Source organism: Gouania willdenowi, chromosome 6 (genome assembly GCF_900634775.1).
Source record: "Gouania willdenowi chromosome 6, fGouWil2.1, whole genome shotgun sequence".
Classification (NCBI taxonomy): Eukaryota; Metazoa; Chordata; class Actinopteri; order Blenniiformes; family Gobiesocidae; genus Gouania; species Gouania willdenowi.
Genome location: NC_041049.1, coordinates 26905852 through 26926632, shown reverse-complemented (window position 1 = coordinate 26926632; position 20781 = coordinate 26905852). Strand labels below are relative to the sequence as shown.

Sequence of the window (20781 nt, the reverse complement as noted above, 5' to 3'; positions counted from 1 at the left end):
TTGTGTCTGTGTGGCAGCAAGAACAGCAGTGGTCTCCCGACTGAAGCACCAATGTTGAACCCCATGTAGTTGAGCTTTTAGGGCTAATTTAATATCCATTGAAGCACTGTCAGTCTGCTTTGGATGGAAAACAGTAGCAGTGCCTTTCTATGGAGCTATAACATTAAAGTCAGTTAAAATAGCCTCTCTGAGAGGCAGTTCACTTCAGATAGAGGGCAATCAGCCCATGCTTAAAGCTCAATCGCTATAGTGCAGATTAGCACAACCTTATCGCCTTAGATGCTTCAGATAAAGAGCAGGAATTGATTTACTGTAGCAAAGATGCTTCAGGCCTCACATGTATTTCTGACCAAAATCTAATGTTTACACTAGACTTTAAATGTGCTGAAAACATAATTTGTCTGTGGAATGACCTGTGTTCTGCTGAGTGAGCTCTCTGCTGTTGAGATAACATAGAACTACTAAGAGGATTTCTGGATAATGACCTTTATTCATTCATTTGTTATGCACCCACTTTAAGCTAAATGGTAACATTGTCTCTGTATAGACAACATGCCCATTTCTCCCAAAGCCAACAAACATTAACTCAACCATTTACACCTACTGGCCATTTAAAAACTCCAATCAACCTAACATATTTTATTTTACATTGTAGAAGAAAACCAAAGCACCTGGAAAAAACCCCACAGACATCATGCAAGCTCCTCACTAAAATGTTCATTGTCTCCACTGTGAAGCAGTGGTTTTAATCGATACTTAGTGTCTGACAAACTGTGGGGAAATATACGAATAAAGGCTACAACCGAAAGCTAAATCCTGTAAAATCATATGATTTTCAGTAAGGCATCTGTTTAGGAACAATCTTCTCCAACTCTAATCTGTAAAGCTGCTGTTTCAGGGCTGTTTGCTATTATCGTTCAACTATTTATTTTATATGCCAAATAACCAGGCTGTGGGCTCCCTGCTTTGTTGGGTCACCACATCTTAAATCTCATCCTGTGACAGCACCCTCACTTACCTGACATAGGTAAGTTAGACATTAGATCATTTTGTAAGTCTAATTCAGATTCAGTTATTTATTTGTACAAGCTGATATTGATCAGAAAAAGTGCTAACATTTGCAATCTAGACTTTGTTTTTGAGCAGTGTTTAAACTGACAACAGCCAAAGCTACAAAAATATATTTGGACGATTATTCTTTTATCAAGCATTTAAGTATTAGTTTCAATTTCAGTAACTTTCTAAAAGTTATATATATATATATATATATATATATATATATATATATATAGAGAGAGAGAGAGAGAGAGAGAGAGAGAGAGAGAGAGACTCCTAGCATAGTTTGGAGTTCTCAGACCTGACCTGTGAGTCAAAATATTAGGCCTGAATTATTTTTTGATACAATGTGGGAATTCACTTCCAAAGGTGTGGCTTAGTAGACGATTAACGCAGTGTTTCATAAATACTGTAGATAATCTGCATTTAACTATATGTGTTTTAGACTTTGAAATAACATGTCATTCCTAGACATATATCAATTAGTCAAGCAAATGAAGTTACTGAAGCCTATTCAGGCCAAAAAATGTAAAAAAGCTGTCAGGTTCTGTTGTTATTTAGCCCTTGTGGTCCTCTTTCAGTTATTCTGTGTCTTAGTTTATTCTGTTTGAGTCTGGCTTCCTGTGTTTAACTCTTGTCTTTGTGTTTCAGGTATTCCTGCTTGTGGCTCCACCCTCTAGTGATGTCTGTGTGCTTGGTTTGTGACTGATTAGCTCCCTCGTGTTTCCACCCAGGTGTGGCCCATTCCCAATCAGGCCTCTTCTACTATTTAGATGAGTGCTTGAAGGCTGAATGTTTGCTGGATCATTGTATTGTCTTACATCAACCTCCTTGTGTCCTGTGGTGTTTTGGTCCCTGCTCCCAGTTTTCTCTGTGCTTCCTTGTGTCTTTTTTTGGGTTTTATTATTAAATGGACTACCTTTTTTTTCTTTTTTTTTTTGTCTGCACATGCTGTCAAAGGTCAACGCTACAAGAAGTGCAAACTTTTTTAGACAGCAATGCAATTTTTTTTTTTGTTATTGCAATTAAATAAATTGCATAATTGTGACCATCACTAGCCCTCTCTAAGGAAGGGTAAGAAACACTTTATGAAAGGGAGAATATAAAAAGAGAGGGCAGTGTTACACCTAGGTGAGGAGGTGGAGGGGGAAGAGAGCAGGGAGGAGCGATTCAAGGTAGAGAAATGGAAGGGTGGGGAGGAGCTGATTACTGTAAAGTGAGAGTGAGATGTGAAGTTGTAGGCGTGAGGCTTAACTATAATGGTGGTGGCTGTGGGCAGAGGGAAGGAGTGAGTGGTAATACCTGAAACAGGTATTTGGGATCAACGTGTCTAATGTTAAGCCCACTACAAGTTTTATCCCACAGTCCAAGGCATGCTAGTGCATCGTAGACCAATGTATGTGCAAGATACTGCCACTGTAAACCCAAGCGCTGCCCTGGACTCGAGGACACAGCCAGAATAGCAGAAAGAGCAGGGGCCAGGGACCCCAGGCAACCCCCCCCCCCGGCCGAGCAGCCCCCCAGACACCAAGCCGAGAGGCAGCCACCGCCACCCCACATACACACCCAAGAAAGCACCTAGAGCCGGCGCACTCTGCCACCGCCCCCAACCCCCCAACCCCAAGGCCCCCCACCACCCCCACCCCTGCACCCAATCCCCCGAGGGGAGGGCCCAGAGAGCCCCCCGCCCGAGACCCCAGCAGAGGGGCCAAGGCCCACGCCCAGCAGACTGCCAGAGCCGCGATGAATGGGCAGCAGGTGGGCACCCGTCAGTGGGCCCAGAGCCAGCAGGGAGCAGCATGCCCGAGGACAACAACCACACCCCCAGCCGCCCTGGGCCACGAGGGGACGCCGCACACCAGCCCCCAGGTGCACCGACCCAGCCCCCCAAAGTGCCCCAGGTCACCCTTTTTTGACACCGCCAGCGCGATGCACCTCAGTTATTGCTAAAGTCCCCCCGCCACCCCCCAGGGCCCAGCCAAACCACCACACCGGCATGTGGCGCGCGCAAACCAGAGGCGGTACTTTGGGTACCGCTTAAGCAGGGGCCACCCCACGCAGCACCCACTGTTATGCAGGAGCGCGGCCCGCACCACCCACCCCGGAAGACCCCCGACAGGACCGGCCAAGCCCGCCGGTCCCCAAAAGCACCCCCCCGGGGCCGGGAACCCCCAAGGGCGAGACCCCAGGCGAAGCCCCCTGGGGAGCACCCCCCCCCAACCCAGCCCACGAACCAGCCACAGTCAAGCAGGACAGCACAGCCCCAGACGCAAGGACAGTAGCCCAGGCCCCGCCGCCCACCGGACAGCGCAAGCCACAAGGCAATGCCTCCTACCGGTGCGCGAGTGACCGACCGACCGACCGACCGGCGGCTGCCACCGCAGGAGGGAGGCACTCCAATGGCACCCACCCAGTGCGGAACAGCAGTCCCCAACTAAGGGCGCCCCGGACTCACCCACCGATCCGCAGATAGCAGGACAGACCTACCAGGCAGCCGACGGCAACCGCAACCACCGGAACAGCTAGCGCCACCCCCCAGCAAACAGCATCATCTCGAAGCACCAAGCAACCCCGCTACAAACGCCAGCACCCACCAGTGCGCCTACCCCCCACACCGGCGAGGCGGGCCGCCCCGGGCCCGTACACACCGAGGACAGCCCCCAAGGCGACCAGGAGACGAGACAAGGACCAAGCAAAGAGAGGCCTCAGCAGCACCCCCGGACACCCCCCGAGACCCACCGCTCCACCATGCCCGACCGCACCATCCTGATGTATTTGCATTCTACACGGTGTCCCAGCCATCAACAGAGGGATCAGGCCCCCACCCGACAGGCCCAAATATGTGATCCTACCCACCTTCCTGTTATGGTGCCTCTCCATTCCCCAATGGAGAGGCACTTCCCTATCCCCTGTGTGAATGTGTGTGTTTAGTGAATGTATGAGGTGCAATATATGTGTATGTGGTGCAAATAGATCCGGAGGGTGGAAGTGGTAGTCGCACCCTCCGGGTGGTGGTGTGTTGAGATGCAATTAAAATTGGAGGGATTGGTAGGGCATTTTGAGGTGGGAATGCCGCCCCCGCACCACTACTCAGTAGCACAGGCGGCGGCACCCTCCACCCTCAGGCCCACCATCCAGCACCCCAAGGGTTGGGTACGGGTGTGTGGTGCACCAAGTGAGTGAGCCAGACCAGCTGGCCGGCTTCCTTGTGTCTTTTTTGGGGTTTTATTATTAAATGGACTACCATCAATGCTACACCTGCCAGCTTCCTCCATCTCTCTCTGCATTTGGGTCACTCCATCACCTAACTCTGACCAAAACATGCAATGTGAAGTAGAGACTGGTCAGTCCTTCACAGAGCATCCACTTACATCTGGATATCAATAACTCTACTGAAGTCACTCAATAGGATTCTCTTCAGCTGGAAAAATTACACATATACAAGTGAATCTTAAAAAACAAGGTACTTTGGTCGGTGAAATTCTGCTGCTGTTTTCCACTTTTAAGATAGATGGTACATGAGGTAATCTATCCAGATACTTTAAATGGGCAATGAACTTGGATTCAGCTAAAATGTTTGACATAAGTTCATAAATGTATTCACGTGTTTTCAGGCAACTAGAAAACATGAATAAATTAATCGGAAAACAACAGTTCTGAGTCAGCTCTATGGACATGGGTGACGCTCAGAATTGTTTGTTCAGTGTGCGGTTGCGGGGCGTCGTGGCTGCAGATCCAAAGGTTACATTACCTGAACTGACTAGGGCTGAACAAACAGCCTTCCCCCCTCCAGAGATGTTGGTGTTCCTGTTACTGAGGACACGAATCAGCTGATGAGTATTGGAACTGACATTTGTGTGCATCAGAAAATTTCTGTCGTCTCTAACATAATCTGTGCTGACCCTGGTTGTAGGAAATATGACAGAAAACCTAACCCGGGACTATGAAAGAGGAGTCAATCAGTACAGTGCACTATGCAAACAACACTCCTGCTTTAAAATATCTCAATATGAGTAAAAGTCGATTGTTAACTTATCTTAATAGGAAGCTGCTGACACCCCACAGGTTTTTACCTGTTTTTCGTAGCCCTCCGTCTGCAGGGCAGGTGTAGTCACTAGCAGCGAGCAGGAAACAGGTTCCCCCACTGCGGCAGTCCTGTTCCCGGCTACTGGAACTTCGCATTGGGACCCTCTCTTCTGAAGACATGGTGAAGTCACTGCTCCCGCTGCAGTCGGCTGACAGAACTGTGAGAAAAGCCACACAAGTGTGACAAGTACACTCTCACCAGCCTTTCAGTGCAAACATTGGTTGCGTTCAGCTTTATTGTCTGAACTGAATAACTCCAATTGTGTCATAAAGATTTTCTAAACCATGAATTTATTAAATGATTGGATGAGGATTATAGTAATAATTTATTCTCTTTATTTCAGATCAAGGTGCCAACTACAACTTATGTTGTACAAGCATGGTTTGTGAATTCAATGTAATGTTCAGCCTACAACTTGTCCCTACTTGGCATTGGATTAATGTCATTCCACTAAGTGTGGAGTGAAAGAATAATGCCTTAATTCTGTAAAGCGACTTTGAGTGTCTATGATAAAGCGCTATATAAAACTGATGCATTATTATTATTATTATTCCATGTAAATAGCTTCTATACCTGCTTATTTTGACAAGACTCATGTGGCTTTGAAACCCACAGGGAGGAAAGACGGTGACAGATTTCCAATGGGACATGTATTAAATAACCCCTCTTAAGAAAATATACACATTATCACTGAGAGGTTATTTAAAGCAACAACTCCGAAAACAAGTATTGTAAAACAAAATAAGCTATAAAAATGTATATATATTGATATAGGCAATATTGTAATTTTCTATATCGCCAAAATAGAAAACTCAATATATCTTGAATCTTGATATATTGCCCAGCTTGCCCAAGACGCACCCTTTGTGTCTTTCTTACAAAATTCTTGTTCCACCCGTCAGTTGGGGGAGTGGGGGTAATTGGGTCACGAAGGTTAAAAAAAACACGGGGCATAGTGTGAAGAAATGATTCCTTGCGTGTTGTGTTGTCTGTCAAGTATACAGTATGTTTCTTTTCCCAGAAATCACCAGGGATGTTTTCCCAGTAGTTTTTGTACAGGATTCCATAAATAGTCATGAAAGATGTATGTTGGGTTCAATGGTGTGAGTGATTCATTCGTCTACGGTGCCCAGACTTGCACCTCAAATCATCAGAGATAAGCTTTAGTGCATGGCGACTCATATAGAAGGAATATAAAATATAGTTTGGTAAAAATATATATATATATATATAGTTTAAATACAGTTTGTAATCATACCCAAAAAAGTCAAGTAATTCTTCCCAATAAGGTATATTTGTGATTCTGTTTGTGTATTCCTATGAGCCTGAGTTTTTCTATGATGATTAAATATGAGACTTGGGAATGGAATAAAACATCGGCAGACCTGCCCGCAGGACTAATGACACTGGAATTGAAAGAAAGTCTGTATACGGTGGTCAGCATTAATTTACATCAATATCAGACATGTCTGAGTGAATAAGTGACATGGCCCAGAGGGACCAACAGCCACGCTCCCAACAACAAATACCTAATCAAGAAAACTTGTTTACAGGGTTGTTGGTTTTTATCAGCCAGACCTAGGAATGCAGCACTGTTCTACTCTCAGTACTTTTCTATTGTTTCCTTTTTACTGTGACCGCCACAGAACGAGCCTGGCCCCTTGTGAGGGAGCAGCTCTGGGTCACAGGTCGAAAATATTTCCAGTTCACACAGAGTAATCTTATATCTCTTTAAAGGTGGAGTCCACAATCCTGTTCAAAAACACTTTTTGTCATAATGTGTGAAATGGCCCTTCCATCCTGACAGTAGTCAACACATTGTGTTCAGAAAAAAAGAGTAAAAAGAATCAGACCTTTGTAGCAGCTGGAATTCTGTAAAAACTCTGATCATCCCTGGCATTCAGTCCGAATGGAAAGAACCAGTCAGATGCCTTCATGTCTCTTCCTGCCCAAGTCCCTTTCTGTCCCTCCATTCTTTAGCCTGCACACTCAAGTGTTGCAGATGTTGCTGTCTTTGTGTTGGACAGCTCATTATTTGTTCCACTTTGTTTTTTTTTATATTAGATGCATATTCAAGCTATGTGGGGTCATGGCTTTGGAGGGAGGCCTGATGGGAGCATACGGAAGGGGAAGGAGAGGGTGGAGCTTAGAGGAGGGCTTGCTAGCTGAAATCTTGCAAGTGTGACAAAATTGCAGACTTCACCTTTAATGTCACTTCATTAATAACAACCTTTATTGTGATCTGAAATGAACTGCTAACATGAAAGCCCTTAATGCAGTGGTTCTCAAACTTAATCTGTTGCACCTTTTGTTCCACCCACCACCCACGCAATCACAACAAAATTAACAAAAAGGGTACAAAATGTAACCTTTATTGAAAAAGATACAAACTGTGACTATTCTTCTTCAAAACTCATTAAAAAATTACATTAACTGGGCAAACAAAAGATAATTAAGTGCAAAGAAGAAAATACTATTTTTATTTTTCATGCTCAATGATCAACAAGGCCCCGTCTCGCCCCCACCCCCTTTACAACCCTGCTGTTTTGATGCCCCTCCAGGGGGGCATGCCCACCAGTTTGGGAACCACTGCCTTAATGTATCCTTTTCCATAAGGCCTTGTTTTGACCATATGATCTTACCTGAACGGTTGCGTTCTAGTACCCTGCCCCCTCTGATGTGGCACAGGTCACCTTGAGTGCTATTGCAGGTGGTGTTGAGATCAGCTTTGCAGTAAGAAGGAGAGCTTCCCTGCACCACCTGAGGGATGTGCTTCTTCCTCTTCTTCGGCAGTTTCTGCTTGGCCATTGCCAGAGAGTAGTACATCCCAAAGTTATTGACAATAACAGGCACTGGCATGGCTATTGTTAATACTCCAGCCAAGGCACACAAGGCGCCCACCACCATTCCTGACCAGGTCTCTGGATACATATCACCATAACCCAGTGTAGTCATGGTCACCACAGCCCACCAAAATCCAATGGGGATGTTCTTGAACTTTGTGTGGAGTGCAGCAGTTGGGTCATTGGGCTTGGCGCCGATTCGTTCAGCGTAGTAAATCATGGTTGCAAATATTAACACTCCCAATGCCAGGAAGATAATGAGCAGCAGAAATTCATTGGTGCTAGCCCTTAACGTGTGGCCCAACACTCTTAGTCCCATGAAATGACGTGTTAGCTTGAATATACGTAGGATACGAACAAAACGCACCACCCTGAGGAAACCCAACACGTCCTTGGCAGCCTTTGAAGAAAGACCGCTCAGCCCTACTTCCAAGTAGAAAGGCAGAATAGCCACAAAGTCAATGATGTTGAGAACACTCTTAACAAACTCCAATTTGACTGGACAAAATGTCACTCGCACAAGGAACTCAATGGTGAACCAGAAGACACAAACACCTTCTACGTATGTCAGCGCAGGATCAGTTTCAATCTCGTACTGAGGGCCTGAGTCGGGCACGCTGCTGTTCCGGACCAGCTCGGTCTTGTTGATGATTTTGTTGAAAGCCTCATGAGTTTCCAGGCAGAAGGTAGTGATGGACACCAGGATGAAAAATAGTGAAGCAAAAGCAATAAACTGCAAGAGAGAAAGAGACAAGAGAGACCACATGTTACCGTCTATTTCTTTAACAGGTAGGCATTTAGGACCAGTCCCAACATCAGTCATTTCATTATTTTTTTTAACAAGTGACTAGAGCTAGGGAGATTTAATTAATTAGCATCATTATGAACTTGCACTTGGGAGAAGAGTAGTCAAATAAACCAATGTTTTGCTGTGCTCCTAGAGAAAATGGAAAGCTTGCAACGCAGTCATACCTTCTTAGGAGTGGAGTGGGATGTTGTCAGAGAAGCAAAGGGGAGGTAGTACAGGGATTAAAACATACACATAGAAGATAACAAAATACTTAAAAAAAAAAAAAAAAAACATTTAAAGGAAAAAATAACACTGCTGGAAGAATGATGCATCAAAATAATCTTAAAGGATGCAGGAGGAATCCTCACTATTGTTATCCGTTTTTTGCCTCCATCACAGAAATTTTGGCGCGTTTGAACTCCTTCAGTGTTTGCCCGATTTTGACAATTAAGATATCAAAATGTGTGAAAAATTCCTTTATTCATTTTGATTGGGAACTTCAGTGTTTTAAAATTTGAAGGCTTCAACTTTGAACTTCAGCTGTTCAGCCATTCTTCAACATATTTCAACCATTCAACTTTTAAAATCTTCATCTGTCTGATGATAGGCTAATGTTAATGCTAAGTTAATGCTGGGATAATGCTAATGCTATGTTAATGCTAGTTAATGTTGATGCTAACTAAAGCTAATGTTAATGCTAGCTTAATGCTAATGCTAGGTTAATGCTAATGCAGTGTTCAATGACGTAGGCCAGCACCTGCATCCTCGCTTGCATTTTCTTCAGGAAATGCAAATATTCTAGTACTAATGGTATTTCATCTACAATCAACGTTCAACTTCATGTCAATATTACCGCGAAACATCACACATGTTGGAATAAATGTATTGCACTGCATAGAGTTTACTCTAGCCTTTGGGAAACGCCTAACATAAGCCTATTTGGGATGAGCGAGTACAGCATTATATGTATCTGTTAACCATATTCATTATCTGTATCTGTACTCGGAGTGGGCGGGGCCCAACCCGAAAGTGGGTCGGGTGTCTTGAAATGGGCGCACAGAATATTTTGCACTATGACCATGTAAAATATGAAACCAGATTGGGAAAAAATAGACTCTACTTTCATCAGAAATTTTGTAACTGATTTTGTTCATCTGTAATCAGCAGTTCAGTTCAATATAGGTAAGTTTCACACAAATGGCCAGTTTCTAACAAAAAGCTGAGAAAAATGGCTTTTTCTAGATAAAAAAAAACCTGTCAGTGACTTTTAGGCAACTAAACATTGGTTTCCTTCTATAAAACAACAAAAACAACACTGAGACCGGGCTTTTGTTGGCAAAATTATTGTTATTTTGCTATCTGGGTCAGAATTGTATGGTTCCCTTGCCATATTTTGGCCTTCCTCCAAGTCTCCCCCCCCCCCAGTTCCCACACAAGCAACTTCCTCCTCCTCCTCCCCGACATGCCGAGTCCCACCGTTTGGCCCGGGTTGTTGATCGTTTTTTTCACGATCACGACACTCTCAATAGTGGACTTAGGTCAACACATGCTCTGCTCGAGTGTGCGCTGCTGTGAGGTGCTGTGAGCTTCACCTTCTTCTATTGTAGCGCCATTTTATCCCTCGTCCATGCTTTTTCTCTCCCTGTTGATGGTGCACATCACAGCTAATCTCTCATTCAAAGGTGCACTGTTGCCACCTACACGGCACCAGTTGGTCACTACGTCATAGTACAAGGCTGATATTCATTGGAGAGATCCGTAACAGTGTCTCCTAGCAACCACCGTTGAAAAACACAATTGACCTATATAAAGTATACGTCAATTGCAGTGAGCGCCGATTTTGCTGATTAGAAAATTATTAAAGGGACAGCATCAGCACTGAGCTTCAGATCAATGGTTTTGATCACGATGGCAAACAAACTATTTACAGAATTAAAATGTAATGAAGAGTTTTCATACTCAACATAACTTTCTTTTTTAAACTTTTATTTTTTTTTATTACCACACCAGGTGTGTGTGTGTGTGTGTGTGTGTGTAGGTGTGGTAATATTTATACAACAACTACCTTTGTTTTTTTATGATGACACTCAGGGAAGTAAAAAACAAGTAAATGATTACTCAAAGCATTCGTTGGAATAAAGCAAACATGGGTTTAATATTGACTGATGCAAGTGAACGTCATACACTTACGAGCTAAGGTGTATGAGCATCTCCAATACTATAGCTAGCATGAATAATCTTACATCCATGTAACCAAAGAAGAGGAGCTTGGGCTAAATTTCTGCCCATCTTTCTCCCAGAGGTAGACGGAGCAGCTTACTACGCTCCTTCTCCACTTCACTCCCACGGTCCATCCACTGCTGTGTTCTGCCCACTGAGCTCCACAGAAGTCCTCTCACACTCTGCAATGTTTTTGGACTGCATGACTAACACACTCTCAAAATATCACTGCCACTATTTGGGCCACCATTATTTTGAACTGTGCACACACTCTTGCTTCATTGCTTCTCTTGATATAGATACTGGCAGCTTCGACACATTGTTAATGTGTGGATGTATCTTTATTTAGCCAACTCAGGCAACAAACCTTCACTTTTGGGTGGTTTTTTTTCTTCTACTTTTTAGTCGTGTCCTTTTGAAAAGAGTTAGAACTCAAACCTGGTGCACTTGATTGTAGGAGACATTCAGGAACTCTGCACTGTAGTAATATTGCATTTTCCTCTCTATGACCTACTGTTTAGGCTATAGTTGGCAACAAGCAATGCCCTTTTCTAAAGTGGTGTTACCTGTAAAGCTGCATGCTATTTTTCACCCATCTCCATTTGTTCTAAGAACCCCAAAAACATACTATTTGAGGTTTTAGCCCTTTGTAGAGTTGTTCAGAAAGTAACTTTTCAAACAGGCTGATTTGTGGCCGACTTATGCATATTCATGAGTGGGCGTGTCTATAGATGGGACGCTGACTTCCCTGCATGTCTCGCTCTGTTGCAAGCGGGATCAGTAATCACCAAAGCAAATTTATTTCAGTAATCACCAAAGTGAATTTATCACACACAATTGTGATTGTTTTCTGCCAAAAAAAGATGAACAAAAGATTGAGGGAATCAATGAAAAAAACACATTGGGCATGTGTATGAAGCCCAAATAGCACTTTTATGATGTTTAAAGCACAAAAAAGTCGATTTAGCTCAACATGAGCCCTTTAAATGACTGTTTTACCCATGACCAGACTATCTTACTTCTTATGGCAGCGGATGTAAAAGGTTTTTGTTTTCTGGTGTCTGCTAAAACGTGATTAGGCAATTCATATCTAATGGCTTGTATCACAATGGAGGATTTCCTTTCAGGGGTAATGACCTATAATGACTCACAAAGATAATAAAAGTCCTTTGGTTGGTCCAATCATCTCTCACTATGCACCAACAATTCAATTAAAATGCCGATGTTTGAGTGTTGTGTGTAACACGGTTTTTAACCATCTTTGAGCTACGTTACATCATAACCATTTTAAAATGTCTTGTGGATCAATCTCAAACAACTTACAATACATCTAACTGGTTCAACTGGTGAACATCATAACTGGTAAAATGTCCCTTACAGTGAAAGCAATGAAAACATGATAGATACAATAGAAACACTTTTTAGATTACAGCTGTGCATTGCTTATTATTTTTTTATAGAACGTCTCAAGTTGCAATTGACAGTGCTGTCAGGAACCAATCACACAATAACACACATTGAACCAGTAGCGGAACAAATCAGAGCCGGGCCAGGGGCGGGGCAAATGACTGGGCCCTTTAAACTTAAATATTAAAGCTCATAATAACAATTTTACAACATACACATTCCCACAACAGTGGGGCTTACAAGCTTTGACACCACGGAGAGCGACTATGTCATTTTGAGGTCCATCAAATGGACATGAAGTATAATAAAACAAGAGAACAACAAAAACATTAGGATGGTCACGAACACAAATTCAAAGCATCTCAGCATCACGGATAGCGACCACATAATTTTGACACCCACTTTAACTATTTCAACTCAGAGCCTGTATCAGTAGCTTTAAAGTTTAGTAAAACTTTCACAGAGGCTCATATGTTCACAAACACTATTTCAATATGAAGTACTATAGACCTACTCACCACTATTTGAAGGGCATACGACGAGCCTTGTGCTCTGCAAACTCGTCCATGATGCTCTATGTTCATTTCATTTGTGCTCTCATTCTGTATGGACATCATGGCAAGTCCAATCAGTCTCTCCTGTCCCACTGTGCTCCTCAACTGCTTTATAATGAGGTTTATATTGGAGAATGAGCGGGACACGTGACTGACATGTGCGCGCATACTCTGTACAGAAACCATGTTGTTTACATATGTGACGCTTGAAAAACTGAAAAATGGCAATAAATGAGCCGCTGTTAAGGCTCGAAAATAGTTCATAGTATGTAGAAAGCTTGTCACCTGAGGACGCGGCCACTCATTTAAGGAAAATCACTTTAAGAACAGATGAATGATTGTGGGACAGAAACAGAACAGAAACAGAAATGTTTTTAATGGCCATGTACAGTTTTAAGGACAGTACAAGGAATTTGTCTTGGTAGTTGGTGCACAAAACAAACAACAAAAAAAAAAAAAAAAAGAAAAAAAAAACAAAGAACAACCCAGCAACAATAATAATAATAATAATGGATAAAGGATGAGGGATAAATAAAGGATAGATAGAGAATAAAGGATAAATAGGATAAATATAAATAAATATTTATATATATATATATATATATACCTGTATATATATATATATATATATATATATACAGTGCAGCAGATAATGTCATCATGGAGGTGGTGATCGGGTGGGGGGGGTTCAGTGGGTGACTTGGGGTGTGTTCATGTGGATGGTGGCAGAGGGAAAGAAGCTGTTTTTGTGTCTGAAGGTTCTGGTCCTGATGGACCGAAACCTCCTTCCAGAAGGGAGAGATTGAAACAGTTTATGACCGGGGTGGGAGGGGTCGGCCACAATCTTTCCTGCACGCCTCAAAATCCTGGAGGCGTACAGGTCCTGGAGGGAGGGCAGATTGCAGCCGATGACCTTCTCTGCAGAGTGGATGATACGTTGCAGTCTGGCCTTGTCCTTGGCCGTAGCTGCAGCGTACCAGATGGTGATGGAGGAGCAGAGGATGGACTGGATGATGGAGCTGTAGAAGTTCACCATCATCTTTGTTGGCAGACTGAACTTCTTCAGCTGCCGCAGGAAGTACATCCTCTGCTGAGCTTTTTTGATAAGGGAGCTGATGTTCAGCTCCCACTTGAGGTCCTGAGTGATGATGGTCCCCAGGAAGCAGAAGTACTCCACAGAGCTCACTGTAGAGTCTCCCAGGGTGAGGGGGGCTGGGTTCTTCCTGAAGTCTGCTATCATCTCCACTGTCTTTAAAGCGTTGAGCTCCAGGTTGTTCTGGCTGCACCAGGACACCAGCCGGTCTGTCTCCCACCTGTAGTCCGACTCGTCTCCATCAGAGATGAGACCGATGATGGTTGTGTCATCTGCAAACTTCAGGAGTTTGACCGACTGGTGAGGGGAGGTGCAGCTGTTGGTGTACAGGGAGAAGAGCAGAGGAGAAAGAACACAGCCCTGAGGAGATCCAGTGCTGATGGTCCGGGGAGCAGAGATGGTTTTTCCCAGCTTCACGTGCTGCTTCCTGTCAGACAGGAAGTCTGTGATCCACTTGCAGGTGGAGTCTGGCACGTTCAGCTGGGAAAGCTTGTCCTGAAGGAGAGCTGGGATTATAGTGTTGAAAGCAGAGCTGAAGTCCACAAACAGGATCCTGACGTAGGAGCTGGAGGATGAAGTGGAGAGCCAGGTTTACAGCATCGTCTACAGACCTGTTGGATCTATAAGCAAACTGCAAGGGGTCCAGGTGGGGGTCGGTGATGTCCTTGATGTGGGAGAGCATGAGGCGTTCAAAGGACTTCATGACCACAGATGTCAGAGCGATGGGTCTGTAGTCATTAAGTCCTGTGATCTTCAGCTTTTTAGGGACAGGAACGATGGTGGAGGCCTTAAAACAGGCTGGTACGGTGCATGTCTCCAGTGAGGTGTTAAAAATGTCTGTGAACACTGGAGACAGCTGATCAGCACAGTGCTTTAAGGTGGAAGGAGAGACAGAGTCCGGTCCACAAGCCTTACGGGGGTTTTGTCTCCTGAAAAGTCTATTTACATCTCTTTCTTTGATGGAGAAAGGTGTCTCTGTGGGAGGGGGAGGAGGGGGGAAGATAGGGGAGAGAGCCTCTGTAAGCAGCTGTGGTGAGACTGTAGCTTTGATGTGGGGGGTGAAGGTGTTGGAGTGAGGCTGGCCAGAGGTGTGAGGGGGGTTGGAGTCAGGTCTGTCCCATTGTCTGTCAAATCTACAATAGAAGTTATTCAGACTGTTGGCCAGGCAGAGGTCGTTAGCAGCAGCAGGGGCTCTGGGCTTGTAGTTTGTAATTTGCCTGAGCCCCCTCCAGACAGAAGCCGAGTTATTCGCAGAGAACTGATGTTGTAGCTTCTCTGAGTACAAACGTTTGGCTTTTCTCACCTCCTTTCCAAACGTGTACTTCGACTCTCTGTACCTGGCTCTGTCTCCACTCCTGAAAGCGTCCTCTTTGTTTGCCCTCAGCCCTCTGAGCTTAGCTGTGAACCGGGGTTTGTCATTGTCGTAACTCACCCTGGTCTTTGATGGAATGCAGCTGTCCTCACAGAAGCTGATGTAGGACGTCACAGCGTCTGTAAACTCATCCAGAGAACTGTTCGCAGACCTGAAAACATCCCAGTCAGTACAGTCCAAACACTCCTGGAGTTTCTCCACTGCTTCACTGGTCCACTGTTTAGATTCCTTCACCACAGGTTTACAGAGCTTCAGCCTCTGTCTGTATGAAGGAATCAGGTGGACCATCACATGGTCCGATAGGCCCAGTGCAGCACGGGAAACGGTGTGATAAGCACTGCTTAGTGTGGTGTAACAGTGATCCAGTGTCTTCTCCTCTCTGGTCGGACATTTAATTAATTGTCTATATTTGGGGAGCTGGTGTGAGAGGTCCCCTTTATTAAAGTCACCAAGCACAATGATAAAAGAGTCCGGGTAGGTCCGCTCCATGCACAGGATCTGGTCGGCGAGTGTGCGCTGTGCCTCGCGCACATCAGCTGACGGTGGGATGTACACACCAACCAGGATGAATGAAGCGAACTCACGGGGAGAATAGAAGGGTTTGCTGTTGATAATCAAGGATTCCAGGTGAGGAGAGCAGTGCTGGAGGATCACTGTCACGTCGTTACACCAGTTGCTGTTCACATAAAAGCAGATTCCTCCACCTTTCCTCTTCCCGGTGAGCTCCGCGTCTCGGTCCGCTCTGTGAAGTTGGAAGCCGGCCAACTGCAGCGCAGAGTCCGGTACCGCTCCACACAGCCACGTTTCCGTGAAGCACAGAACAGAAGATGAGGAGAAGTCTCTGTTTCTACCCAACAGCAGCTGGAGTTCGTCCACTTTGTTACACAGTGAGCGCACGTTAGAGAGGAATATCCCCGGTAACGGTGTGCGTCGGCCGCGCTGGCAGAGGCGCACAAGCGCACCAGCTCTTTTTCCTCTCCTCCGGCACTTCACTGCGTGAGCAAAGGTGAGCGCACCTTTGAGTAAAATGTCCAGTAAATCCACAGAGGAAGCGATGAAAGTGGGAAATAAATCTTTGGGGATTGTTGCCCTGACGTTCAAGAGCTCTTCTCTTGAATAAGAGCAGCCAGTTGCGGATTTTACGACAAAAACAAGACAAAAAAGTGCGCACCAACACACCACAGCAGCCATCCGCGGCGCCATCTTGCCGATGATGACCCATGCAGCATTCCTGAAAACGAGTGGTCATCCGATGTGCGCTCCTGGTCTGATGTTCACTGGCCAGATATTTATAAATTCAATATCTGGGTGACTGCCCATACTCTGGCGCATCTGGACACAAGTCATGGGAGGGCCTGCCTCTCCAGCTCCCCTGAACTGTGGTAGAGGCCCGGCTCCCTTAGGTCCTAACTCCTATCCAGCGTGTCGCCTTCCCAGCCCCCCCTATAGCTCCGCCCCTGTGTTGAACCAACTGTACAACTGAATAATTTCAAAGTTCAGCCTCTTCCTGCTTCAAAAGATAGGAAACATGAAAGGAGACATGTAAACATCTTCATTGGTTTGAGCAGTTGCTGAGGGCATCAGTTCATTCTACACAAACCATTGATGTGGCTTCTAATATTTTAGGGCATGTGCAAAATTTTAGAGCATCATGCTTTTCTCCAGTCTCTCTTGTGTCTTCTATCCTGCCTTCATTTGATCATGTGATTGAATCATTGACAGCTGCTACCTAATGCTAGGCTATAATTCTGTAAATTCTACCTCTGCAGCAGTAGAACATACCAACTTGCATTTTGGCCTTAAATTAATGAACCATGTCACAATCCAACAACCACACAAGAAATGCACATTCAGTACTGTAACACTGATGTGCGCGCACGCACACACACACACACACACACACACGCACGCACGCACGCACGCACGCACGCACGCACACACACACACACACACACACTGGCCTCACAAGGTTACTCATGACAGACATTAAAAATGCGAAGGCGCTAACCTACCATGTGATTACAAAAGGCAAATGGTTCTTGACAAACACCCTGCATACTAAATAAGTTATACTCCAATAGACTAGATTTGCAAAGTCTATTATACTAACCTTAGGATGACCCCATTGTTTTCGAGTTGCAATTTGTTTGAATTTCTTTTACGTTCTTTTTTTTTTCTAATCTTGGCCAATAAGCAAAGAAAAACCACTTAGTCATTGGTTAGCTATGAAAATGTAATGGAGAAGCCACATGATGAACACCAGAATAAAGGGCTTTATTTATATCAACTGTGACAAAATGAAGTCTGCCTCTTGGACTTGTGCTGCCAGAGCAGATTGGCAGGTTGCTTTCACTGGAGCTATGCACCTTGATCAAGCTCTGCAGCTCATACTTTCCCTAACACTTCTAAACAACCAGTTGAATGAGGGCACATTTATTCAACTAAAACAATGGAATCTTTTCTGTTCAACTGTCGTTACAAAGACGTGATATTGCACCTTGTTTCCTTCAACATTTGAAAGCAACAAAACTAAATGACCCTTCAGATCACTAGGTGGCAGCAGGTATCATATACATGCTGTAGTGAGTGATAAGTTTACACAGATGGAAAGGTTCCAATTTTCAGTTTCAAAATTTCCCCAAATCCATTTCAGAGTCCACACTTTTCTGTGCCATTTCCAAGTAAGTTTCCACATTTCCCATTCATTTGGTTTTCATCAGCTTTACCAAATTAAATGTCATTACAAGCTATTAAACTTACCAATTTCTACCAAACATGCTTAATAAGGTTAATGGAGTTAACTAGTGTCATTCATTTCATATTTCTACACAGCAAAAATGTGCCGAAACAAGCACATCCTGAGATCACTTAAAATTTGACGTCCAACAATTTGCTACACTAGCTAAATGACACTAGACATTAGACCACTCCTTTTATGGCAAAAATAATCGTGGTTAAAAAAAAAATCATAATTTTGGGCTGATTGAAAATATTCTTTAAATGGATCAAACTAACACCGATAATCAAACCCGAGGCTTTGACTATTGCACTAGTTAGAGTTATAGAAAAGTATGTGGTACAGCTAATAAGTGGTTGGTTCTAATTTGAATACATCAGATTGAAATTTGTTTCAAGCTGCACAAAAAAGGAGGAAATCATGTTGCAGGATGAAACAATTGATTCATTTACGTGATAGTTTCACATTCCCCTGTGAGACAGGGCTGTATTTGGACTTTCAATCTACTTGGGGAAAAAAAACACAAAGCATTGAGAAATAATATGTATTAACCATATTGATACCTGAGCACTAGGACACAAACCCATGACCTTTCTAGCTGTGTGGCAGTGCTGGTATCCAAAGCACAGCTAATCCATTTGCCTTATTGTACTATGATAGTGGAAGCTCCATTCACTTCAAAGCATAAAAAAGTGAATGAGAGAAAATATATGTATTGGAATGAACAGTTCATCTACATTAATATAAACAGAGTCACATCAGGCCATAAGTCTTTGCCACCAACATACCGGCTTGACAATATCTAAATTTCAATCAGTGGAAAAACAAAGACCTACTGCACATGCACACATCTTAACAGCAGGGTGGTGACTGAAATGGCTTAGGCTCTGTTGGCTCAACCAATCAGAGTCCTCTCTGCCCTCACCTCCTTGGGACTGCCACCATCTGCTTGATGCTTTGAGTGTTGTTGGGCCAGGATCAAAGCCCACAGTTTAGGCTCTACCCTGCTGGGTTAGGGCCTCTGATAAACTGCTGTGATGTCATCCAAATAAAGGGGAACCGAGAGGAGAGACACAAAAAAAATATACACTACTTTTTCCAAAACATTTGCAAACCCACCGTCAGATGAGATCTTAGGTCTGTAGATTCATCATACAGCAGCATGACCTTATCATCACGAGCACCCATTCATTTTTGTAATATGGTTTGGCGGTATGAGCATAGACTTGACTTGTTTACATGCTTGATTGCCTGGTTATCACTTTTTCTTGGCACCAGGTTGATAATTTATTGTGCACTTGTGGCGTTAGGATGGTGATCCACAGCAGAACACAGAAACGCTGGGAATGAAAGGATTTAAAACTCTAAAAGGTTTGTCAGGACTCTGTCTTCTTACTTCAGGAGCGGTAGGGAAACCCTTGCATTCTGCAGCTCAAACTGCAGATACAGGTTCTCGTGTGTTTTGTGGAACTACAATCCAATCAGAAAGCTGTCTCACATGTATTTAAAATGAGATAAAATGGCACAATATGTGCTGGCAGCATGGAAGCCCAAAGGTGTACAGAAGAAGAGACAGACCTCCTTGTTCAAATCCCCAATGGAATCCAAAGCTGAAGCAAGCGTGGGATCACAGGTTTCTCTTTCTTTGACACACACACATTAGTTATTGCAGGTCAAGTCCACAGCGTGTTGCTCCCTTTTCAGGACCAAGCAGAAAAAGACACTCAACCAAGCGTTCAGATAAAAGAAAAATACTTGTGAATGGGCTTCACAGCTGTACGACAGCTACTACGACTACTGCTACTGGAATAAATTATAATGGTAATCAGTCAGAAGTTTTGGCAAGAATAAGTCACTGTGCTGAGAGCTCAGAGCTCTGCAAACTTTGGGAGGGACATGTGCATTTTCATTGTACTTGTGCCCTGACAATAAAATAATTATATTTTTTCTATTCTGTTTTATTCTATTCTATCCTATTACAATTTGATGCTGTATGGCTGTTGTCTTATGTGGTAGACTAACGGTTAAGGAAGTTGGCAGTAGGTAATCGGAGGGTCACCACTTTGAATCTGTTATGGAAATCTTCGAGCATACACTGTGTCTGATGAAATAAAGACTCTAGGCCTTGGAGTTTAACCCCCAATTTCCACTGAATGCGACTCCACTACATTACATCACCGCCGCGTCACCGGAGCAGATAGGTTTCCACCTTAGTCTATGTGTTAAGTTCCACCGGGTCCGCTGCGGTGCGTGTCTGCTCCTTCCCAGCTGCAGTAGTTCAGTGCCCTCCGCCAGATATAAGCAGGGCTTCTATTTCTGGCGGACACCGGAGCACAACGCATCAATCAGCACAGAGCAAATGAAGCTAAACAGGAAATTAAGCACATATTCTGCATTTTCAAAATAAAACACTTCAGATTATATTTCAAGTAACTCCATCACCAAAACGTCATAATGTGTAAAAACCAAATCACATTCACTAAATAGTTTCCTCACATACTGTAACTGCACTGTAAACTGCAGCAACTTTGATTTAGTTCATGTTTTACTGCTTCAGTTTTATCTCTTCTCTGTTGGCTGTTGCTAAAAAAATGTGGCTATGACAAATCCAGAGAGTCTAAC

General features: G+C 44.0%; 1 protein-coding gene across 6 annotated transcripts in view; it reads right to left on the bottom strand.

The window, feature by feature from the left end:
• The window catches only part of kcnc2 (potassium voltage-gated channel, Shaw-related subfamily, member 2), a 137132-nt gene that overhangs the window by 5439 nt on the left and 110912 nt on the right, over window positions 1-20781 (bottom strand). For 3 of the 6 annotated variants that reach the window (XM_028449182.1, XM_028449185.1, XM_028449180.1), the window contains exons 2-3: window positions 7786-8719; window positions 5130-5300 (exon numbers count right to left, since the gene is read on the bottom strand). In XM_028449182.1, coding sequence (XP_028304983.1) covers window positions 5130-5300; window positions 7786-8719 — 1105 coding nt within the window. Of the gene's footprint in view, window positions 1-4467; window positions 4870-5129; window positions 5301-7785; window positions 8720-20781 lie in introns of those variants that run through there. The other 3 variants (XR_003674253.1, XM_028449184.1, XM_028449183.1) reach the window with 2 other exon arrangements.